This window comes from Nyctibius grandis, chromosome 1 (assembly GCF_013368605.1).
Source record: "Nyctibius grandis isolate bNycGra1 chromosome 1, bNycGra1.pri, whole genome shotgun sequence".
Taxonomy (NCBI): domain Eukaryota; kingdom Metazoa; phylum Chordata; class Aves; order Nyctibiiformes; family Nyctibiidae; genus Nyctibius; species Nyctibius grandis.
In genome coordinates, this window is record NC_090658.1 from 48296744 (window position 1) to 48322395 (window position 25652).

Below are 25652 nucleotides of genomic sequence, written 5' to 3' on the forward strand. Positions count from 1 at the left end.
GGAGCTGCTTCCCAGACAGCCATCCTCCAGCCGGTCCTGGGGCTACTCTGTGCCAGATGCAGAACTCTGCACTTGCTCTTGTTGGACTCCACAAGATTCTCATCAGCTTGTTCCTCCTGCCTGATGACTCCCTCTGACTGCCAACACTGCCCACCACTGTGGCGACTGCTGCCCTCAATTTGGAGTCATCCACAAACTTAGTGAGATCAAGAGGCTTGTTTTTCTTCTCGGTGATGCTGCTCCATGAACTGTTATGGGCTGGTCCCTGCTGTTCCCACTGCATCATAGAACCACAGAATGGTTTGGGTCAGAAAGGACCTTCAAAGATCATCTAGTCCAACCCCCTGCCATGGGCAGGGACACCTTTCACTAGACCAGGTTGCTCAGAGCCCCATCCAACCTGGCTTTGAACACTTCCAATGATGGGACATCCACAACTTCTCTGGGCAGCCTGTTCCAGTGTCTCACCACCCTCATCGTAAAAAATGTCCTCCTGATGTCGAATCTAAATCTACCCTTTTTCAGTTTAAAACTGTTGCCCCTTGTCCTGTCCCTACAGGCCTTGGTACAAAGCCTCTCTCCATCTTTCTTATAAGCCCCCTTTAAGTATTGAAAGGCCACAATAAAGTCTCTCGGAGCCTTCTCTTCTCCAGGCTGAACAACCCTTTCAGCCTTTCTTCATAGGAGAGGTGTTTGTGGCCCGCCTCTGGACCTGCTCCAACAGGTCCATGTCTGCCCTGTGCTGGGGTCGCCAGAGCTGGACGCAGTGCTCCAGGTGGGGCTCTCACAAGGGCAGAGTAGAGCAGAGGGGGAGAACGGCCTCCCTCGATTTTCCGCTGCTTTCTGTGCAGCCCAGGGTAGGGCTATGAAGAGCGAACGCCCCTCGGCGGCGTCGCCACGTTGTGGAGAAAGAGGAAACAGCCCCAGGTGGCTGCGGCCGGTCGCGGGTCTCGCGCTGCGCCGGCGGAGCCGTTCGGCTCGCGCCCAGCTGCTGCGGGCGGGAGGGCGGCGGGGGGCGCGGAGCCCTGGGGGGCGGCCGGGCTGGCGGCAGCACACGGGAGGGGCCGCCCCGACCCGCCGCGCTCCGCGGGCGGGGGAGCGTTGTCCCGCTCGGCGGCGGCGCTGCCGTGGTTACGGGCCGGCCGTTGGGCGGCGGCGGGGCCGGGCTGCGGGGCCGAGTAGAGCGGGGTCCGCATTGTCCCGCCCTGGGGGCGCGGAGCCGGGCGGGGCGCGATGCCTCTGCGGCAGCCTGTGTGTCCCGGGGACCCCCGCGCTGTCGGGCGGTAAGGGCGCAGGCGGCGAGGCGCAGCCGGCCCCTGTGGTGCTCCGCCGCGGGGCGTGTTTCAGCCGCAGGATGGAAAGTGACGGGGGCCGTTGTTCTGGAGGAAGGTGCCGTCCTGACGTCGTCCGCGAAAAACACTTGTTTAAAGCCAAACCGTCAGAGACCCTTGTTCAGCTGGCGTGTAGTCACCCCCACTGTGCGTTCCCTCTGAACCAAAATGAGTTATGCGTCTGGAACACAGCGACTGCTCAGGTAAAACCAGAATATGTCCCTTTACAGGCTGTTATTTCAGAAGGAGAGTAAAAAGGAGGATATAAACAAAATATTTGGGGGTGGTGTGGGGCTATTCCCAAATATACCTATTCCCCACGTCCCCCTGCAGAATAGGTATGAGGTGCTGGAGCCTGAGCGTCTTCCTGAGTGTCGGGAAAACACGAATCTAGGTGAAAGACCCTCTACGGGACTACAGAAGCAACCGAGTAAGAGGGTTGCAACCAGCTCCAAAAAGGAGAAAAGTAATTGTTATAGGCGACTCCCTGCTAAGGGGAACGGAGGGCCCCATATGCAGGCCAGACCCGACTGACAGGGAAGTCTGCTGCCTCCCTGGGGCTCGGGTAAGGGATGTTGCCAGGAGGATTCCTGAACTGGTGAGGCCCTCTGGCTACTACCCACTATTAGTATTCCAGGTGGGTAGGGATGAGATTGAAGAGAGAAGTCCCAGGGCAATCAAAAGGGACTTCAGGGCCCTGGGGCGTTTGGTAAAGGGGGTAGGTGCGCAGGTGATATACTCTTCAATTCCTTTGGTATTTGGTGAAAATAGGGAAAAGACTATGAAAGTACAACAGATTAATATGTGGCTAAGAGACTGGTGCCGTAGGTGGGATTTTGGGATTGTTGACCACGGGGCGGCTTTCATGGCACCGGGCCTGCTTATGCCGGATGGGGAACAGCTGAGTCAGAAGGGGAAAAGGGTTATGGCCCAGAAGTTGGCAGGGCTGGTTAAAAGGTCTTTAAACTAGGTTCGATGGGGGAGAGGGATAAGACCAGGGCAGGCACAAATAAACCTAGGGGTGACAGGCCTGCATCGGGGGCAAGGCCGCTAGCCCAGCTGAAGTGCGTTTACACCAATGCATGCAGTATGGGCAACAAACAGGAAGAGCTAGAAGCCACTGTACAGCAGGAAGGTTATGATGTGGTTGCCATCACAGAAACGTGGTGGGATGACTTTCATGACTGGAGTGCAACTATGGATGGCTATAAGCTCTTTAAGAGGGACAGGCGAAGCAGGAGAGGCGGTGGGGTAGCACTGTATGTTAGGGAGTGCTTGGACTGTGTTGAAATTGAGGAAGATGGTGAGGATGACAAGGTTGAATGTTTATGGGTGAAGATCAGGGGGAAGGTCGGCAGGGCGGACATTACAGTGGGAGTCTGTTATAGACCACCCAACCAGGATGAGCAGGCGGATGAGGTGTTTTACAAGCGGCTGTCAGAAGCCGCCCGGTCGCCGGCCCTTGTACTCGTGGGCGACTTCAACTTGCCGGATGTCTGCTGGAAATACAACATGGCAGAGAGGAAGCAATCTAGGAGGTTCCTAGAATGTGTGGAGGACAACTTCCTCATGCAAGTGGTAAATGAGCCCACTAGAAGAGGGGCCCTGCTTGACCTGTTGTTTGTGAACTGAGACTAGTGGGAGATGTGAGGGTCGGTGGCCATCTTGGGAGTAGCGACCATGAAATGTTAGAGTTTTCGATAGTGGGGGAAGTAAGGAGGGGCAAGAGTAGAACTTCTGCCTTAGATTTCTGGCGGGCAGACTTTAGCCTGTTTAAGAGGCTGGTGGACCGAGTCCCTTGGGAATTGGTCCTGGAGGGCAAAGGAGTCCAGGAAGGCTGGACATGCTTCAAAAGGGAATTGCTAAATATTCAGGAGCAGGCTGTCCCAGTCTGTAGGAAGACAAGCCATCGGGGAAAAAGACCGGCCTGGTTAAACAGGGAACTTAGACTAGAACTTAAGGAAAAAAAGAGAGCCTACTTGCTCTGGAAGAAGGGTCGGGTAACTTGGGAGGTCTATAGGGACGTGGCCAGGTCGTGTAGGGAGAAGATTAGAAGGGCCAAAGCTCAATTAGAGCTCGATTTGGCTGCTACAGTCAAAGACAACAAAAAAAGCTTTTACAAATACATCAACAGCGAAAGGAGGGTCGAGGAGAGCCTCCACCACTTGCTGAATGAGGAGGGTAGTGTAGCATCAGGGGATGAGGAAAAGGCAGAGGTGCTCAATGCCTTCTTTGCCTCGGTCTTTAATGTCAAGATCGGTTGTCCTCAGGAGACTCGGCCCCCAGAGCCTGAAGTTAGGGACTGGGGGCTGTGTGAACCTCCCGTAATCCAGGAGGAGACGGTTAGTGACCTGCTGTGCCAGTTGGACACCCACAAGGCTATGGGCCCGAATGGGATTCACCCCAGACTAATGAAGGAACTGACAAATGAACTTGCCAAACCACTCTCTATTATCTACCGGCAGTCCTGGTTAACTGGAGAAGTTCCAGCTGACTGGAAATTAGCAAATGTAACTCCCATCTACAAGAAGGGTCGGAAGGACGATCCAGGGAACTATAGTCCTGTCAGCCTGACCTCGGTGCCAGGCAAGGTGATGGAATAGATCATCCTGAGTGCCATTACACGGCACATGCAGGACAATCAGGGCATCGGGGCCAGCCAACATGGATTCATGAAAGGCAGGTCCTGCTCGGCCAACCTGGTCTCCTTCTATGACAAAGTGACCCGCTTAGTAGATGAGGGCAGGGCTGTGGATGTAGTCTATCTAGACTTCAGTAAGGCATTCGACACTGTCTCCCACAGCATCCTCCTAGACAAACTGGCTGCCTGGGGCTTGGATGGGTGGACTCTTAAATGGGTTAAAAACTGGCTGGATGGCCGAGCCCAGAGAGTGGTGGTGAATGGGTCAAAGTCCAACTGGCGGCCGGTCACTAGCGGTGTTCCCCAGGGCTCAGTTCTGGGGCCGGTGCTGTTCAATATCTTTATAGATGATCTAGACGTAGGGATTGAGTGCACCCTCGGTAAATTTGCAGATGACACCAAGCTGGGTGGGAGTGTCGATCTGCTGGAGGGTGGGAAGGCCCTACAGAGGGATTTGGACAGGTTAGATAGATGGGCCGAGACCAACGGCATGAGGTTCAACAAGAACAAGTGCCGGGTCTTACACTTTGGCCACAACAACCCCATGCAGCTCTACAGGCTGGGGGAAGAGTGGTTAGAAAGCAGCCCGGTGGAAAGAGACCTGGGGGTGCTGATCGGCAGCTGGCTAAACATGAGCCAGCAGTGTGCCCAGGTGGCCAAGAAGGCCAATGGCATCCTGGCCTCTATTAGGAATAGTGTAGCCAGCTGGTCTAGGGAAGTGATCGTGCCTCTGTACTCGGCACTGGTGAGGCCGCACCTTGAGTACTGTGTTCAGTTCTGGGCCCCGCACTTCAAGAAAGATGTTGAGGTGTTGGAGCGAGTCCAGAGGAGGGCGACCAAGCTGGTGAAGGGTCTGGAGGGTCTGACCTCTGAGGAACGGCTGAGGGAGCTGGGGTTGTTTAGCCTGGAGAAGAGGAGGCTCAGAGGTGACCTTATTGCAGTCTACAACTACCTGAAGGGAGGTTGTAGTGAAGTGGGAGTTGGCCTCTTCTCCCAGGCAACTAGCGATAGGACAAGAGGACACAGCCTCAAGCTTCGCCAGGGAGGTTCAGGTTGGACATTAGGAAGAATTTCTTTACAGAAGGGGTTATTAGACATTGGAATGGGCTGCCCAGGGAGGTGGTGGGGTCACCATCTCTGGATGTGTTTAAGAGAAGACTGGACATGGCACTTAGTGCCATGGTCTAGTCGACAGGGTGGTGTCAGGGCAACGGTTGGACTCGATGATCCCTGAGGTCTCTTCCAATCTGATTGATTCTGTGATTCTGTGATTCTGTGAGTGTCAGGTTTCACTTTAATGCTGGGAAGATACTAGCATTTGTTATGTGCTTTGTTTTTGTGTTGAGAATAATAAAAGCTTATTGTGGTGGCTTGACCCTGGCTGGCAGCTAAACCACCGCCCAGTCTCCTGCTCACTCCTCCCCAGTGGGGTGGGGGAGAGAATCAGATGGGCAAAAGTGAGAAAAAGTCATGGGTTGAGGTAAAGGTAGCTTAATGAGTGAAAGAAAGGAAGAAAGAAGCGATACAAAGGCAATCACTCATCACCTCCTACAAGCAGACCAGTCCCCAGCCAGCCTTCAAGCAATTGCCAGCTTAGAAGAAAACCCCCCAGCCCCCCAACACCTTCTTTACCCAATACCCTGGTTTTACTGCTGAGCACAACATCATATTTTAGGGAATATACCTGGGATATTGCCACCAGGTCAGCTGTCCTAGCTCTGGGCCCTCCCAGTCTCTTGTGCACCTCAGCCTATTCGCTGGGGATGGGGGGGACCAAGACAGAGTAGGAAAAAGAGAAAGGCTTGACGCTGTGCAAGAACTGTTTGGTAACAGCCGAAACATTGGTGTGTTACCAACACTGTTTTTGTCATAAAATCCAAAGCACTGCACTGTGCAAGCTGCTGTGAAGAAAGTTAACTCCATCCCAGACAGACCCAGTACAGCTACATTGTAGTTGATTAAGTGGTTTTGAAACAATAAAGAAAAATTAGTTATTGTTTTGTTAGTTGCATGTATATTATCCATTTGTAATTTTGTATTGTTCATAATCTTAGTTTGAAGTGACTTATTTAACTCTTATCTGTATTTGTCAGCCATTACGTTTGTCAGGACATCATTACTCAATTTCTGCGGTGTCATTTGGAAGTAAAACCAATCCACTTCTTGTCTGCTCTGCTTCTCGTGAACGTGTGATATTGTGGAATCTCGATGAATGCACACAGAAGGTGCAAGAAGGTAGAGTATTTATATAACATATACATATTTTATATATATATATAAAAGAAGTGATGCAAAGGCAATCACTCACCACCTCCTACATGCAGACCAATGCCCAGCCAGTCTCCGAGAATGGCCACCTTAGAAGACAACTCCCCAACACCTCCTTTTCTTCCACTTCTTCTATAAAAAGATTGTTATTTCTGAGTAGCACGCATTAGCCACTCGGATTCGGCAGCCCTAGCAGTGATAAAGGGTGCTTTATTTCTCTACTGCTCTTTTTCGGCAATGCCAAGCTGAATCAGGCCACTAGTGCAGACAGTCTGGTCATCACACCCCGCATTAACAACCGCCTCTCTCCTGAGCGCCCACCGGGTGCAGCCCCCGCGGCAGATGCTGTGCTGGGCGGGGGGGGCGGGGCGAGTGAAGCGGGCGGCTGGGCCGGTGGGGAGGGCGAGTGCAGGCGGGAGGCTGGGCCGGGGGGGCCGAGTGCGGGCGGGCGGTGGCGGCCCCGGCGGGGCGGCCCCGGAGCTGGCCAAGGTGCTGTGCGGGAATAGGCGAGTGCTGGCGACCTCGGGGGAACCGCGGAGAAGCGCTACAAAGGCAGCTGGGTTCTCCGCTGTACTGCAGCAGCATGGCATAACTAAGCACGCAATGCCAAAATAACGAAACGCTACCTTTTTCTGGAATATCTGTCGAACTAGTGTTTATGTCCTGCTTTGTCTGGTCCTGCCTCTCCTTCTGCCTCTGTCTGAAACACTGTTGTCATGTGTGTGTGGGAGCAACGCGAGTATCTGATTTGGGAGGAGAGTATATGGGTGAAAGAGAGTTTTGATGACCTAGCACAAAGAAACCAGAAGTTCTGGTATCCTGACTACCATCTTGGTTTGGAGCCTCAACCGATGGAGTCAGGTTCTAGGGAGCAGTGCTAACTCCTCTCCAAGCTTAAATCGATTGGAAAGTGGAGCAAAAATGAAAGAGAAAGAAAGGGAGCAAGACCCTTAGAATCATGACTCACTGGAGTGCCAATGGCACTTTGTCCAAAATATATTGTTATGGCGTGATAACTGAGAGGTATTACAGTCCCCCTTTGGTGTCAATATTGAGAGTCGCATGGCATTGTCCAACACTATTAAAAGTTTCCTCCTTGTTACCTGTAGTTAGAGATTTGCCTATGATTTAATGTGTGGGAGTTGTCTCTTGTGCTCTACTCCACGTTGAATTTTCAAATCTACATATTATGAAAATTAATGTTGTAAAGAAAAGTGAACATTTTAAGGGTTTTTATAATAAATGTCATTATTACATTTTAATCCATGCAATAATAACATAGACAATCAAAGTCCCATAAAATGAATTCAAGAAAACAGAAATGGAAGTTAGAAGTAGACAGTTAGTAGCAGACAGGTAAAGAGTAGTTTTAATACAAAGACATTTGAGAGCCAGATTCCCTGCTGCTGGATTTTTTCTTTCTCTTTTTTTCTCTATCCATAGGCTCTTCAGCAGATGCTGTGTAGTCTTTCTCTCCCGAAACTGTACCCTGCACAGACTCGGCATGTTTTCTCTGACATGTGTAGTTGTTGTGCCTGTATCCTAGTTAATTTGTTGCCTATGAAATCCTAAAATTTAACGAGATGTTCAAAATCTCCTCACATAGTTAAAGGAAGCATCATAAAATAGGGATCTGCAGAAAACAACTTTCTTAAACCAGTGAGATTACCAGAATGAAGTCGTGAAGAGAGGGATGAAACATGAGCCTATGGTGTACTTCCTCTTTCAGCTCTTTCCCACAGAAGAATTAAAACCAAGAGAAGGAAAGTCCCCCTTGGTTGATGGCTGAGTGGCTGGGATATTCTCCTAGAAGAAGTATTTTTCAAACCCCTGTTTTGCTGAGCTTCAGTCAGGATTTCTTGCCTCCAAAATGAACGTGGCACTATTGGGTTCCTTGGGCACACCAGCCTACTCCAAAAATCCTGTCCCTGACAGTCTGCGATGGAAACATGATAGTATGATTGGATGGGCACACTTACTATTAGTATCTCAAAGAGAACCAGATCATGTCTAGGCAACAAGGCAGATGGAGGAATCCTGCTGGTGCATAGTTCTGTGCTTTGCTTTCCAATAGCCTGGTATAATTAAACTGTGGGTTGTTCTGTACATCTTCCTGACAGAAACTGGGATAACTCTGTGGTTAGATAACTGCTGTGCAAAGTTTCTAAGAATCTCACTGCACCAGAGTTTTATATTTCATTGAGTCTCAATAACAATAAAATTGCTACAGGGTTAATGCCTCGAGGACTTGTTATAGGAACTGTTTTGGGAATGGTGCGTCATGTAAGATTTAGTCCAGATGATCAACAAGTGGCAGTATGTGCTGGAAATCGGATCTACATGTTAAGTGCAAAGGTGAGATACTATTCTTTGTAGCCATGGTGCTGGTATTTCTTTAATTTATTCACTTTCAAATAAAATAATCATACAGAAATGTCAGAATAATTAAGCAAAAGCATTCATTTTTTCTCATATAGATGAAAATAATTATGAACTAATGCTTGGTAATGCATCATATACCAGATAGAAGACTAGATTAAAAAAGTTGAAGTGAAACTATATCTCAATAATTTAGAAGAAGAAAACATCCTGAGGACATCTAAAAATTACTCCTATATCATTCATTCCGAAGAAGCAAATGTAATGTGTAGTGGTTTTGCCAGCAGGAATGATATACAGAGCTGCAGTTTCCATAAGAAAAATCTTATTGAATTTTTGAATTCAAATCTGACATTTTTTTTTGCAAAAGTTATAAATTACTAAAACTTCTAACTAATTTTCATTTTTAGTTTGAGATCTAATCTGTGTTTTTTTTTTTTTTTGACTTGACTGATCACAGAATGAAGCTATACTAGCTGAATTGAGTGGCCACCTGGCTCCAGTGACTGCTGCTGAGTTTTGCACATGGGAGAAAAGTAGGCTTATATCAGTGTCGGAAGACAGAACCTTTAAGGCAAGGAAATTGTAGAGCTGCACTTTTAAAAAATATAATTTAGTGAATATATGAAGTAGTCTTTTTTTTTCCTCTTTAAATATTCTCTGAAGATTAAGCAAAAACATCTTTGATTTTATAGAGATCAGGCCATTGTTCTTAGAGTAGTTTGGGAAATTATTGTAAAAATTAATTATTCTTTTTGAAAAGAAGAATGCAGGTTTTTTATATTCAAAACTTTGTACAGTGATGTGTTAACTTTGGTGACTGTGCTCATCGGGCAAATGGAAATAAAATAATTTCACCAGTTTGGCAGTAACTCAAGTGTTTCAGTATGCTGAACTGAATGAAAGCATTTCACTTTGAGTCTGCTGACATTGATTGGAATTTTCCCTCTCGGGAATATTGGTTTGGGTTATTGCATGCAATGGCTGGGTTATTGCATGCTGGTAGGATTTTTTGCCAGACAACATTTTATATGATGACACCATGGATTGCTGCTGCTGTACATGCAACAATTGAGGACAGCTTATACAGTAAGGGGAAACAAGGAGCCTGAGTGAACGCAGGTGTATCTTCCAGGAGATACTGGGTTGGGTACCTTGGTTAGACACAGTATAGTCTGGTACTGATTGTCTTCTATATGATTCTAAACGTAGCCCAACATTTGGTTCTACAAGCTAAAGTAAAATTAGTTTGATGTATTCAAAGTTTTTGTTTTTTTTCTAAATTTAATTTTTATGTAACTCTTTGTTCTGGAGAAGATGTGATTTTGAATTTTTTCCTGATCTTGGACAAAAAAAAAATTAAAAGATTGAATTGGAATTTTAGGAAATATTAATAATTCTGACTTTCTGATAGATTGTTCCTCATTTAGTTTATATTGATCTAATAGATTAAATCAAGGTAAAAATGACTGAAGGAAAAGATCTATATGCTTCCTCATATTAATTTAATGAAGACTTGATAAATTATGCAAAATCCTAATGAATAAGTTGGGGTTTTTTTTAATCCTCGATAAATGTTGGGACTAAAATGAAAACTAAATGAAAATATTTTGCAAGTCTCTCAAATAATTTAGTAAGTCTTCAAATTTTGTTTTCTCTGCCTGATTCTGCAGATCAGGGGTAATTCCCTGAGGGCAGCCATGCTGGCATCTACGATAGTTGGCTCCTGTGATTGCAGGACTTGCAGTGTCCAAAACCTTATGCTCCCCTAGCCCTTTTACTTGGCTAAAGAAGTGAAACAAGTGAGAATGACTTCAGATAAATTTGCGAAACAAGATCTTAGGAAACAGCTTTTCAGAAGAATGATGTTTATATTCAGAGAAAAATGAAATATGAACAAAGAGAAAAGCTTGGGAGCTAAACAAAGGCTCACAGCCATGTTTAGAAAGCAGGGGCTGTCTGGCTCTGATTTTTTCAATCCCAGCTCTGACAGCTATGATAAACGTCGTGGAAGTATTTGTGGAGAGGAAGGCTTGTAGAAGTAACAACATGAGAGGAAAAATTTGGTTTTATTTAGCTTTCTTAATCAACTATTAAGCATAGAATACATCACTTAGAAACAGTTATGTTAATAATGAAAGTTGACTTATATGTGGGTCTCTAGTTGATAATAAGTATCATTATTTTAATAATGACCTCTTATCCCAGAGCCCAATATGAAAATTGTGAAATTATGCAAGCTCCCTGTGTGAAAACTAGAACCAGTTCAAGTATGTCTTTTCATTAATTTAGCTTAAGTCACTAAGAGATCAACCTAAGCGAAGATGATGATAAGTACTTCTAATTACTTTGTGCATCCATATCAGGTGAGTTTTACCTTTTTCACTGTGGATATTTATAAATCAAACAAAGTCCTACCTAGTTAGAAAAAAATGCTGAACAAAATCCTAACCATATTGCACCACTTTCAATGGCTGGATTTCTCAGTTTTCACCACAATGGCTGTTGAAGTTTGTGTTTTCCTTAAAGATCTCAGTAGGTGGCTATCTTTTCTTTTTTTTTTTTCCCGAAAGGTGTGGGACTATTCTACTGGCCAGATAATATATCAATCAGCAGTATTAACGGGTAAGTTTTCTTTTTATATATACTTTTTCATGCAAAAAACCCTCCCTCTAAAAAATAATATAAAATTATTATGGAAGTATTTAGCTAATATAGTGAAAATAATTCTAGTAGACTAGTGTCCTGGTTTGGCTCAAACCAGGCCAAATAGCCTTAGAGAACCCAAGGTCACTGCTTACGAGTAAAGAGCCGAAGGGGGTTGTACCTGCAGGGAGGAGTGGACGGGGCAGGTGACCCAGGATTGACCAGCAAGGTATTCCATCCCATACATGTCATTCTCACTTTCCTGTTTATCACTAACCCACTGCCTCCTGGAGGTGGGGCCCAGGAGGGAGGGGCCCTCCTGTCTCCCACTGATTGGTACCAGCTTTGCCAAATCTCCAGTTAAAAGCCTGCAGGTGTGATGGCAGGAGAGCTATTGCATTTTGCCCTCTGCCCGTGCTGGGTGGAGCTGCTGCATTTTCCCCTCTGCCCATGCATGGGGAGCAACTCTGCCTGAGGAGGATTTCCAAGCTCTCAGTCTTGGCTTAGTATATATTTGTATATATTTCTATTATTATTGTTATTATACTCTTTTTCATTATTATAGTTTATTAAAACTGTTTTAACTTTCCAACCCATAAGTCTCTCTCCCTTTTCCCTTTCCCTTGGGGGGGGGGAGAGGGTTAACAGAGAGCATCTGGCACCTGGTTAATAGCCAGCCCAGCTTTAAACCGTGACAACTAGCTAGTAGTAAATGTATTATCCTTTAAAGCCTGTAGTAAATATATTTTCCTTTAAAGTGTACTTCTGGGTAGATAGTTTTAGTGTACTTTCACATAAACAGATCTTTTCATACAGGGTGTGCATGTAACTGTTGCCATTTACTGAGATATGCAAATGGAGCTCTCTTGTTTTGTAGGTACAGTTCCGCTGTCTGAGTACTATGTGCTTGTTTTCTTTTAAGTTTTGTATATGACATGGAAGGAAATACTTTAAGTATACCATATGTAGATTTATTAGCAGTGTCTGTAGCTGATGGCATATATTGACTTTCACAGAATCACAGAATCACAGAATGTTAGGGATTGGAAGGGACCTCAAAAGATCATCTAGCCCAATCCCCCTGCCGGAGCAGGATTACCTAGATCATATCACACAGGAACGTGTCCAGGCGGGTTTTGAATGTCTCCAGAGAAGGAGACTCCACAACCTCTCTGGGCAGCCTGTTCCAGTGTTCGGTTACCCTCACCGTAAAGAAGTTTTTTCTCATATTTATGTGGAACCTCCTGTGTTCCAGCTTGCACCCATTGCCCCTTGTCCTGTCAAGGGATGTCACTGAGAAGAGCCTGGCTCTATCCTCATGACACTTGCCCTTTACGTATTTATAAACATTAATGAGGTCACCCCTCAGTCTCCTCTTCTCCAAGCTAAAGAGACCCAGCTCCCTCAGCCTCTCCTCATAAGGGAGATGTTCCACCCCCTTAATCATCTTCATGGCTCTGCGCTGGACTCTCTCTAGCAGTTCCCTGTCCTTCTTGAACTGAGGGGCCCAGAACTGGACACAATATTCCAGATGCGGCCTTTAAAGTAGAAAGCTACTTTTGTGGAAACATGAGAGCAAAAAGAGAGAAGAGAAGGGAAAGCATTGTCTCCAGTGCAGAAGGGACCCCTCCTCCAATAGCACTTTTCCTACAGGAACCATTTAGTTTTCAACAAGACCTGCTCAAACTCCCCTTTTGTTGCCCCTGCTTGTGGTGCTGCTAGTGGTGATTGGAGCACACTCTGGGGGCACGAGCTGTGTGGAGATTGGTTGTTAAGCTTTGTGCATACATATTGTTGGATGACCTCAGGTCAACTAAAAGGTAAAACCACATGATAGGAAAGGAGAGGAAGAAGGGGTGATTCCCCCCTGGCTGCCTGTAGCAATTCCTTCCCTTGAAAACCTGCTTTAACTGCAATATCAGGGTTTGCAGGTGCAAGGCCATGAGAATAACAGCATGGGAACAACAAGGGAAAACTACTGCCACAGAGGCTCTGAAAACCATGCCAGAGAGGCTTGGGTGAAAGGGTGCAGAAAGCCACAGCCATGGCAGCTTGGGTGAAAGGCAGGCCACAGACCTGCGGGTGGAAAGCCCTTAGCAACACAAAGGCTAAGGCACACAAAGCGTTGTGCAACCATAAGAATTGCAGTAAGGATTTTTTTCAGCTGTCTTTGTGAATAGGAGGATTCGATTCTAAATTACGTATTTTAATTAAATATCTGATTTGTGTCTAGTCTGGAAATAATTTTATCCTTTTTGAAGCAGCATTTCCTTTGCTAAGTCTGCTAATTGATGAAGAAAATAAACAGATTATAACTGGATGTGCTGAGGGACAGGTAAGAATTACCCATTAAACTTAGTCTCTATGTCAAAACAGTCAACTATTATTAATGTACCTGTCTATAAAAAAGCTTCACAATCTGCATACATGTTTTGAACTGTTACAACAGTTATTTTAGTAAGCATAATTCAATGCTTTGTGCATAAACCATATATGGTATGTAATACCTCTATTACAAAATGGAAACTTTTCCCTGAAAACCAGTGAAGTTTTTGAGAAAACAGTCAGTGATTATGTAAGAGGAGTACACTTAGAAGCTATAAATATACATGTTTTAAAAGAAAACAAGGTGAAAAATAGGATGCTCCTATTTTGGCCAAGGAATGAAACACATGACAGTAAATGGAAGAGACTATGATTTCTTGTTGGAATTTAATCAAAATGTGATAAATGTGAATATGCATTTCACCTCCTCTTTAATTTAATGGTAAGAATATATTTACATGAGATTTTCCAGCTGTTTTACTTCAGTATTACTGTTCAGTGAATTCAAAGAAAAATAAAGATTTAACTATAGTGGTGCCTAAAAAGAGAAATGTAGAAGTGCAATTCATGTACGTAACTCAGTGAGCAATTACATGCAGGTTAGCTTTGATTTTTAATTGTGGGAAATAGTCTATGAGGAGTTTTTTTCCAAGACATAAACATGTGGGAATTAGATGTGCAGTTCAAATTGTTGACGGCTGCTTTTGCTAATACTGAATATATCCTTTGATAATCTTAGAAATGCATATAATTAAATTTCTGTTCCAAGGTGAGATTCCAGATATAAAAATTCATTAGTTACATCAACAGTTTTAAATATTGGACCTTTAGTTTTAATCCAGGTAAGCCTTATGTTTTGTGTCAAAAGGTTGCTGCAATTGCTTTTTCTTTTTATTGCAGCTTTGGATCTTCAGTTTAATCAGTGATCATAATTACCGTTGCGTGGCATGTATCAATGTAAAGAAAGAGCAAGAGAAATTCTACAATAAAGTGTGGAAATCTGTGAAAGAAATAGGTAGCGCAGTGCTTCTAGAATGCTGTTTATGATATATTCTAGTTGTTATTGGCTACTGAGTGTGTGCTTTTTATACCATGCGAATTTATTATAAGCGATAGAGTTATGAGTCTCAGACTGTGGCATGGAATTCTTACTGAAACTGATATGAAGTTGGGTATGGGCATATCTGGAAAGAATTATGCATGAATGTCTGTAATATAATCTTGGCCAATGCATCTGCTTATAAAACGTTGCATGATATGAACTATTCAGTATTTGTTTTTTATTGAAGTCATTGCCCAAGGCTTAAGTGAGAACAGAATCAGTGCTTGAAAATTCATCCATTGTCTAAATGAAGTACCGTTTCTCAATTACCTTTGAAGCTTCTAGGAATCTCTTTATTTTTTTTTTTTTATTTTATTTTTAATCCATACCAGTGCCTCTTTGGATTTCATCTCTAAGTATTTGAAAGATGACGATACTAAAAATAATATAATAATGAGGAAAGATGTTTCAAGAGGGCTGGCTCTTAGGATATATCCATCTTTTGAAATAGAAACTTCTTGAGCTCTTAGTTCATGCTACTTTACTACTTCTAATTCTCTCTTAAATCCTATCTATCTGTTTCCCTTATTCCATTGTTTTTTGATAGCTAGTATTGTTGATTGTCTGTCTTAGGTGAAGGGCGAAATCCTTCGAAGCTTTGCAAAACAAACAACCTGATACCGGAAGGATCAGTGGAAACATCATTGCCTATCCTCTTAATTGAACACTGTGACTTTTCAGTATGTTTCCATAATGAAGAAAACATGTAAGTCCTTTAAAATACCACCAAGTGTTTGGCTGGAATCTATTCCTAGGAGTTCCTATTGGTTCTTGGATTATTTTCATTGCAACTTACTATTTTTTCTAAAAATGCAATAGGAAAATCAAAGAATGTATTTAGCGATCTGCAGGTTTTGGTGGCGTCTCTTCGGCAGATAATATACACAAACTGATACAAGGTTAAAACTGGTTTCTAGTCTGAAAAAAAATTTTATAAAAATTGTATTGGGAATATCCATTTTAGCATCCATTGATACAGGTTGATCAGGGAAGATCAGTTAAAAAAATAATTAAGAAACCAATTAGAATGAAAAAGCCAAATTTATTTTCAGTTTGCTTTCCTAAGGAAATAAGTCTGGTGCAGTCACTATGTCTGTGTGTCAGTTTGCCTTCCAAATTTAAATAACTTTTGAACTACATAACCTGTTCTAGCCAAACTTCTGTCAGAGGCAGACATTTCAAAGCATGATGTTTTTACTCCTTTCCATGGAATTGGTTGGCCAGGTAGAGGAGAGATACCTAGGTTAATCCTTATATTGCATTTCTTTCCTGAAGAGAAGTTTAACCATGTTATCAGGTACCTGGGGATCTGTTCAGGATACTGCCACAAGAACTGTTTCATAGAACAACTTTTTTTTTGTTGTTATTTATAATTGTCATTTGGATAAATTTATCAGCCACATCATGTTTTAGGAAACACTTGTTCCACCCTTTGCCCTGTGGTGGGTTGTACAGGTATAACTGATTAATCGTCTGGTTAGATATATAAACAATTTTTGGTAAACAGAGAAGAAAAATATCCAGCAGTCCTGGATCATTTTGTTTGTCTTTTTGTCAAATTGAAGTACTTATTAACAAACAGTTCTTTTCATGATGCCTACATTTTCAGAAGAACTACCATTGAGAGGAAGGAAATGGTGATTCTTAAGATGTACATCTCAGATATACTTTAATGAAATGTCAGAACTCTAAGGCCAGAAGATGAATTATTACAGTCAGTCTTATTGCTTTTATAATACCACTCTGAAATCAACAAAACTTTGTTTTCATCAAAACTATAGGTTTGATTTGAACTACAGCATATCTTTAAAGTTGTCTAGTTTCCACTGATAAAGAATCCACCATGTCTCTAGTTAAGTTGTTCCAGCAACTGACTCATTCCATTTTATTTCTGATCTGAATTACCCTTTTTTCATGTACGATTGTTGACTCTTAGTATGGTTTTTATTCTGATAGTCTAGAGCCAGCTACTATGAAGTTCCCTCCTTGCTTGGCAAATTACAGCTCATGGACAAGTTATCTCAACACTTCTGGATAAAATAGTTTGCACTTTATGTAAGGCATGTTTTCTGTAACATTTTTACCATTTGCTTTTGAACGTTTTCTGAAATTCAGCCTCATTTCTTTTTCAATGCTCTTTTTGGACGTGGTTGCCTGAAGTGGATGCACAGTAATAGGTTAATTGAAATAATTTTCTGAATTGAGATAACATCACTTTCCAGTACCCACCTGATACTGCCTGGCATTGTACATCTAAGGGCTATTTACCCTTTCAGCTATTGCATCACAGTTGGAGGTTTTGTTCTGCTTATAAACAACCATGACCATTAAATTCTTACTATTAATTCAATTCCATTATCTTTTGGTTTTAGAGTTTTGTATTTAGAAGTATTTTTCTGTTTAATTTTTAAATTACCATGTGTTGGTTTTAGCAGGTGGTTCAGATTTGTCTGAACAACTGAGTGATCCCTGATTTACCAGTTTTCCTGCCTGGAATGCAAAGCAACAATGAAACATTTTTGCAACACTGATGTGCAAAAAATTATGGCTCTTATACTTCCCTAAGCTTTTCCATGTTGAGTAATTTCATCACAGTGGATGGCATTTTATTATTGTAAAGTGGGCGTGAGATCAACTTCCTGTATATATCACTTCATATCGTTGTTTGTAATAACTTGATAGTGCCACTTCTTTATAAATAATTCAGAGAATTCACAAATTAAATCAGTCTGTTACTGCTGTGCATGAAAGTAATGCAAACCACAAATAAAACTATAGAGTACATAAAAGAGCACATAAAAGAGTCACAAACCAGAAATGAAACTGTCTTTCCCCATCTGCTTTTTGAAGTATTTGACTGTTTTTGGTTTGGTTTGATTTTTTTGTTTTGTTTTGTATTGTTTTGTTTTTTGTTTGTTTGTTTTTTTTTAGTTTTGTTTTGTTATTTTTTTTAAATAAAAAAAGTACTAAGGCACTGTGGTGGCTCTTTTCATGCCAAGTTTCAGCTTTGTATTTTTCCATACCCTTACTTCAACTCTTGTAGTCTTACTTTATAAGTTAAACCTATAAGTCTACTCACTCTTTTTTTGGATAATTTATTAAAATGTTGATCTCAATTTTTATTAACTGCAGCATTATTTTTAGTTGTTGAGAATGACAACCATTATTTTGTTATAGTTGTCTTATGCCTGAAAACAGTTTTCTTCTGTGGGGGTGTTGACTGAAATTGTAACCAGCTAGTCTACTCAGCAAAGGCTGGATTTCATTCCCTAACTGCAATATTATGCCACTAAGCACAGACTGAGACAGACGTTCCAGCTTGCCTGTTTTTATTTCCCCCTTAGTTTGAGCTGGTTTTTCTCTTGTACTTTAACTATGTGCAAGCACACCCTAAATTTCGCTACTTTTTCTTTGTTCATATTACAGGTGGTAAAAGTAAGAATATATGTGGATTTGCCTCTTTGTTTTCATTCACTCTTTGTGTATACGGTCCTTTTACAGCATCTCCCAACTGTTACAAACCACAGTTGTTTTTGAAGAAAAGTGTTTCCTATGCTGTTTTAGACTTGCCATGATCACTTACATAAAATCAAGGATTGTGTTCTGTTCTTAGATTTCAAAACTTCACCATTTGATTGAAAGTTTTTACTTTGAGCTACAGATTTTAAAAAAAGAATGCTGTAAATTTAAAATTTTTTTTGAGTGTGGTTTATTATTGTTGTTGTACTGAGACTGGGTAACAAGTATTAAAAAAAACCCAATTGCTGTGTCTTGTATGGTGATAGGAAAAGCTTCTTTATCATACTCAGATAATTTTTTTTCCTTTTTTTAATAGACATTCTGCCCTGAATACTAACTGGTTTTGGATAGGAAGCTCTACTGGCTTGTTAATAATTAATTTGGCAAACTTTGAATTAGAAGGTCTTTTATCTTACAAAGGTATGATTATAAAATATCTGACTACACCATAATGTGTTTGCTTTCCTTTGTTATCCGACATAAATAGTATAAGAATTAGTCTGTGAAATAACAGAATACAGTAGAAACTAAGTGGGTTTTTTTAAATGTTTTTTTCTAATTCATTTTTGTATGTTTTTCTGGCATTGCTGACTTGCCTCAGAGGATGTGCCAACACTAGGTTTCTGTAGTGGCTAGCAATGAATTTTTATCTGATTTTGCAGTTTATGAGTGTTAAGTACAAGGAATGTTATTCTATTCCTACTTTACAATGTGGGGGTAAGCTAGAAGGATATACACTGAAGACAGTGGATTATGCTGGTGTCAAATTAGTATGAGTAATTTTTTTTTCCTTAGTGATAGTTTTTTCTTTTGAAATGCAAATACAATTTTATAGCACTGTGTTCTTTTTGGTAAAGATTACAGTGACCTCAGCATTCAGTTTGCCGGATCGTGTGCATTAACAAGGACGGCAGTTAATGGAAATGTAAGTATACAGTAAACATTGATTTAATGGGTGTTTACATTTCCAGTTATTTTCAATAAATATTAATTATGCATTTTGTTTACAGAATAATACACACATTTGTTTTGCTTGATGTGAATTACACAGTAGTTTCTCTGGAGTGGGTTGATTCTTCTTTATGGAATCTACTAGTTTATATAGCTGGTTGTTTTAAAACTCTCACAGCTTGTGTACTGTCCAAAGTGATTAATAAGCAAAAGGTGAATTGTTCTTTTGTAGTGTTCAGTGTGTACCAAATGACCATCGGGGGATCACAGGCAATCTTTTCGGGGAAAAAAGAAATAAGCATTGTTACACCTTATGTCTCAAACAAATATTAGGATGAAATGCTCCTGAATCCTTCCAAGAAATCTTGGAGTTGTGAGAAAATTTCTATTGAAAGTCACTAAAAGTGCTTTAAGGAAATGAAAGGCATTCTTGTTTGTATACTCCATTTCTGATGTTACAGTTTTCCTGCAGAACTGAGCTGAATCTAGGTCTTTCTACATATTTGACATAGCACTGTTTTGTTTTAAAGAAGGACTTTGTTTTAAATTCAGTTCTTAGCATGTTCTCAGCATGTCTCTGAAACCAATCTTTCTTCCATCTGTGCTTCTTTTCTCACAACTCACACTGCAGAAATATTTCTATTGTAGAAGGTATTGGAATGCCTGTGACTGTTAGATATGGAAGTCTGTTAAGACACATATTTAAGCAACATAAGCGTATTTGAAGGACAGCATTAACCACTTTTTACTGTTTAATGCTCTGCAAGACTAAACCCGTGGATATTTTTGACTAATTTTCATAAATGACACCAAGTTATTTCATTTTCCATTATAAATGCTTCAGTGTTGGAGCTTAAATTATGATGTAAATGGAGGTTATTTTACGGTATAATTGCCGCAGGTTTTATGCTTGATCACCTCAATGTTTGAAGATATGATTGCTGTGTTGGAAGTTAACCTTGCTGCATTGGTAAGAACTCAGCAGAGTGATTTTCTCGTATGTGGAAATGGAAACAGTCTATCCGTTATTGCCAGGTACAGAATAACTTTAAATATTTTTTTTCCTCTGAGTTGAATTATGCATTTGTTTTCCTGACACTGAAGTGCATCAGATGGTTTTGTACAGTGCTATTTGTTGACATGGTTTTATTTTACCTGTTTTTCTGTTATGCTTTAGTTGTATTGAGTGGGAGAAATCACAGAATCACAGATTGGTTGAGATTCTAAGGCACCTCTACAGGTCATCCTGTTCAACCGCCCTGCTCAAGCAGGGCCACCTAGAGCCAGTTGCCCAGCACCATGTCCAAATGGCTTTTGCGTATCTCCAGGGAGGGAGACTCCACAACATTTCTGGGCAACCTGTGCCAGTGCTCAGTCACCCTCACAGTAAAAAAGTGTTTCTTGATGTTCGGACGGAACATCCTGTATTTCAGTTTTTGCCCATTGCCTCTTGTCCTTTCACTAGGCGGTGGGCACAGAGCCTGGGTCTATCTTTCTTACAGCCATATACTGGTGCATAGGGTTGTTCCTCCCCAGGTGCAGGACTTTGCACTTCCCCTTGTTGAACTTACGTGAGGTTGCTGTCAGCCCATTTCTTCAGCCTGTGGCTGTCTCTCTGGATGGCAGCACAAACTTCTAGTGAATCAGATACTCCTCTCAGTTTTGTGTCATCAGCAAACATGGTGAAGATACACTCTGCTCCTTCATCCAGATTGTTAGAATCATAGAATCATCTAGGTTGGAAAAGACCTTTAAGGTCATTAATTCCAACCATTAACCTAACACTGCCGGGTCCATCACTAAACCATGTCCCTAAGCAGCACATCTACACATCTTTTAAATACCTTCAGGGATGGTGACTCCACCACCTCCCTGGGCAGCCTGTTCCAATGCTTGATAACGCTTTCGGTGAAGAAATTTTTCCTAATATCCGATCTAAACCTCCCCTGGTGCAACTTGAGGCCATTTCCTCTCATCCTATTGCTTGTTACTTGGGAGACAAGACCGACACCTACCCTGCTACAACCTCCTTTCAGGTAGTTGTAGAGAGTGATAAGGTCTCCCCTCAGCCTCCTTTTCTCCAAACAAAACAACCCCAGTTCCCTCAGCTGCTCCTCATAAGACTTGTTCTCCAGACCCTTCGCCAGCTTCGTTGCCCTTCTTTGGACTCGCTCCAGCATCTCAATGTCTTGTAGAGAGGGGCCCAAAACTGAACACAGTATTCAAGGTGCGGCCTCACCAGTGCTGAGTACAGGGGGACGATCACTTCCCTAGTTCTGCTGGCCACAATATTTCTGATACAAGCCAGGATGCTGTTGGTCTTCTTGGCCACCTGGGCACACGGCTGGCTCTTATTCAGCCGGCCATCGATCAACATCCCCAGGTCCTTTTCCACTGGGCAGCTTTCCAGACACTCTTCCCCAAGCCTGTAGCGGTGCATGGGGTTGTTGTGCCCCAAGTGGGGCACCCAGCACTTGGCCTTGTTGAAACTCATACAATTGGCCTCTTCCCATCAATCCAGCCTGTCCAGATCCCTCTGCAGAACCTTCCTGCCCTCCAGCAGATCAACACTCCTGCCTAACTTGGTGTCGCCTGTGACCTTACTGAAGGTGCACTCAATCCCCTCATACAGATCATTGATAAAGTTATTAAAGGGAACTGGCCCCAATACTGAGCCCTGGGGACCACCTCTTGTGACCAGCTGCCAACTGGGTTTAACTCCAATCACCACAACTCTTTGGGCCTGATCATCCAGCCAGTTTTTTACCCAGTGAAGAGTACACCTGTCCAAGCCATGAGCAGTCAGTTTCTCCAGGAGAATGCTGTGGGAAATGGTGTTGAAGGCTTTACTAAAGTGCTTTACTATTAATGCAGATGTCGAAGAATTGGACCAGTATTGACGCCTGGGGTACTCCACTAGTTATTGGCCTCTAATTAGACTTTGTGCCACTGATCTTAAAGGTCCTTTCCAACCAAAACGATTCTATGATCATCACTGTCTGGGCCTGGCTGTTCAGCTGGTTTTCAATACACCTCACTGTGTGCTCATCCAGCCCATACTTCATCAGCTTTTCTATGAGAAGACAATGTGGAAGGCCTTACTGAAGACAAAGTAGACAATATACACTGCTCTTCCCTCATCTACCAAGCCAATCATTTTATCATAGAAGTTTATCACCCCTTGGTGAATCTATGCTGATTACTACTTTCTTTTCCTTCATGTGCCTGTAAATGATTTCCAGGAAAACACTGACATCTTGAAGACAATAAAACCCCTACATTATACACTGAAGTGCAGATTTCAGTGCTTATAATAAAATCATCAGTAGTTATTCACAGAAATGTGATTTAACATGTAAATGCAATGGTCTGTAAATCCAGTCAAGGCCAAGGCTTGTCTGTGCTGCTGGGTATCTGAGCTGATAACTAATCCACTATGCCTGATTTGAATTTATGAAAATCTCACTGGTATCACACATATACATACACACATGGACACAGATAGCTAAAAAGAAGTTTTGACACCCTTTCCTAATCTTATGCTTTTGTCCATTGCATTGATTGATTTTTGTGCTTGGTTTTATAACTTAGGTGTCCTTTATTGACAAGTTCTCCATTGTGTAAAGGTTTAAAGAAAAACTTGAAAGAACCTTCTAGTAAAACACTTGGTAAGTATAAACCAATCTTGAAAAGAATTAATAAAGTTATATTTTTAATAAAGTAACTGACTCACATCTGGCTGGTGCCTAATACAATCAATATACTTATTTCTGTTTTAAATATATATTGCATTATATTTTATTTTAGTAGGAAGTATTTTATACTTCTAGTTGTATTTCATATCTTACATATGTATTTTCAGTGAAAATGATGGTAATAAGGTATTTTTCTTCTTTTAAAAACAACACTCTGAGAACTTTGTCTGGATTTTCAGAGAGTTAAAGAGTGTAGAATGTTTACATTTTTCATAAGTCATTCTTTTTCCATAGGATGCAGTATATTTTTCTGTATAACTTGTTATTTCTTTCTTAACTTTTGTTACCTGTTTTGGTTAATTTTATTGTCCTGAATAGTCTTTTGTCAATACTTAATGCATCTACAATGTTTTAGCTAGAATTCCAGGCTGCTTTGGACACCCAGCACTGATGCCTGTACTACCTTTATTGACACCTCACACTCAGATAGACTAGGCGCTGTAAGGAAATCCTATAGTGTCTTATGGCTAGTGGTACTGGGAGCTTCCCAGGAAGGACTCTTTTCTTCCTCATCACTACATAAAGAGAAAGGATAGCTGGTGGGAGTTGAAGGAGCTTCCATCCTCAGCATAGGTAAATTTGCCCACGAGATCACTCCCAATGCACCTGAAGTTTTTCCCTTGGAATATCAACAAGATATTCCCCTTTATACCATTTGTTTAATTTGTTTTTTTCTGCTGATATGAAATGCTCATATTTAGTTTTGGGCTGGAGGCTGCCCTCCGGGCTTCTTAGTACAGCAGTGTGAATGCAGGCGTTATTAATGACTTAAAACACGTAAACCCCCAAACATTTATGTGTACCCACCAGCCAGTTTGTTAATGATCTTTAGATGCATTCCATATTCCAAATATAAGGTGTGAATATATTCTACCTTGTGCATATAAAGTCTAAGCATAAAATAGGCAACTGCAAAACACATTTGTGAAAGAATGATGAAAAAAGTTCCTCAGAACGATATTCTTGTTAATTCAAAGTTTAAAGAAGTTCCTACTCATTGATATTATTGGAGGAGGGATGTTATGAAACGTAACAGTTCATATTTCTTTTCTTTTCTCAGTAATCATTATTTTAGAGTGATTGGTCATAAATGTGTTTTGTAGCATAAGGAGACATCAAATATTTCTACTGTGCTAGTTTAACTAAATATCTACCCTAACAGTAAAAATATAATGTTAAAAAAAATTTTAATGAAAATTAAATTATTTTGTTATAGGAGTAAAAAGCATGGTGAAAGATCAGCCATTGGTTTTCCATGACAAAATTAAGTCATCAGGTTATACAGCAGCACCACAGTGAGTAGATACATTACAATTTTGTCTGTTTTATTGGTGTGTGATATTTTGTCACAAAATAGAGCCATATAGTCTCATGACTGTGAAATTAATCACCCGTGAAAAACAGATATGATGCTATCAAACAAAATAATTTTTAAAATATGTTGTAAAATAAAATTTTCACAGCTTTTGGTCAGTGTTCAACTTCCTTTCAAAATCTATATTAGGCATCCTGTCTCCTTCATATGATTAAACTCTTCATGTTTCTTCAGCTTGCAGAAAGAAATGTCTGAGAACTTTATATGAATGGACTTTGACCTTCAGAATGCATTATCCAACAAATAACTCACAGAAAGCAAAACTTAGGTGCAAACTCGAGCATTAGAAAGTTATCTTGTCAGCAATGTGTACATTATCTTACCTACTGACGTTACTAGTAGACATAAATAGTAAGAAGGAAGTAAGATTGTTTTTTGTTTGAAAGAAAATATTTCTCTCATGCCACATTTATAGTTTCATATGGGAGAGTCTGTGTTCTTTCTTGTAGAATGACCATGTTTTCTCCAAATAATAACCTGAAGAAAAATGAGGTATCAAAGTGGAAGACCAGCTGTAAACGGTAGGTGATCTAGCAACTCCATTAGAGGAGGAACAAATTAAAATGAGGATAAATACAGTCCTATTGGAAATATGGTTTGTAGCTGCTTCTCTCATTGGAACTTTTTAGTTAGGAGTACCACTGGAAGTAAAAGGCTTTGTAAATTTGCTATAAAATGGCTGCAGCAAGTGATTCAGATTATCAGACTATCAATTAAATTTGAGTAAGTCTTACATGTAAAAGAAAATATGCACATCTATTTTCTTAGATTTTGGTTGCTAGAAAGAAGAACAGGTGCTAAATATGGTTGGAGGCATAGTCCCAAAATGTTCTTAAGCTGCAGTTCTAGTCAGAAAAATAACTAAATGTGGCACAGTGAGACGTAGTGATTTCAGATCATGTGCCTCATTCACCTCTAAAATTGTGTTACCTTAAGCTAATGCAAGACTACTCTAAACAGAGATTTAAACAGAGTATACATAATAGTACAATTTGGCCAGTGGATTCATCATCACCATGGACACAAAGAATGAATGTTTTTTCAGAGCTGGCACTTTCATGTTAATTGGTGTGGTATGTTAAATGGGGATATTACACACATTTTTTTCTCTTTAGCATTTTGTAGAATCTTTGTTCCATGTCATACAAATATAAAAGTAAAGAATGATGTCATCATTTTTGCTCTTTTTAAAAACCTGTTTCTTAAACACTTAATAGCTGAAGACTGAATTTTTGTAATCCTTGCACACATAGGCAAGCCTTTAGATGAGCACTTCAGATAATTTTTAGATTGGTTTGCGCTATTTTCATGATAGGTTAAACTACTTAGCACTTCAAGTTTTGTGTGTTTTTTTTTAGCA

The 25652-nt window shown here is 41.4% G+C and overlaps 1 protein-coding gene across 1 annotated transcript in view; it reads left to right on the forward strand.

Moving 5' to 3' along the window:
• The first annotated feature begins 1354 nt into the window (after nt 1–1354).
• WDR27 (WD repeat domain 27) overlaps nt 1355–25652 on the forward strand; it is an 87510-nt gene continuing 63212 nt past the window's right edge. Inside the window, exons 1-14 of the mRNA XM_068396014.1 lie at nt 1355–1534; nt 6066–6207; nt 8471–8595; nt 9080–9193; nt 11193–11244; nt 13527–13600; nt 14491–14605; nt 15266–15398; nt 18528–18631; nt 19069–19136; nt 20064–20197; nt 22754–22830; nt 24134–24212; nt 24742–24813. Coding sequence (XP_068252115.1) covers nt 1355–1534; nt 6066–6207; nt 8471–8595; nt 9080–9193; nt 11193–11244; nt 13527–13600; nt 14491–14605; nt 15266–15398; nt 18528–18631; nt 19069–19136; nt 20064–20197; nt 22754–22830; nt 24134–24212; nt 24742–24813 — 1469 coding nt within the window. The remainder of the gene's footprint in view (nt 1535–6065; nt 6208–8470; nt 8596–9079; nt 9194–11192; nt 11245–13526; nt 13601–14490; nt 14606–15265; nt 15399–18527; nt 18632–19068; nt 19137–20063; nt 20198–22753; nt 22831–24133; nt 24213–24741; nt 24814–25652) is intronic.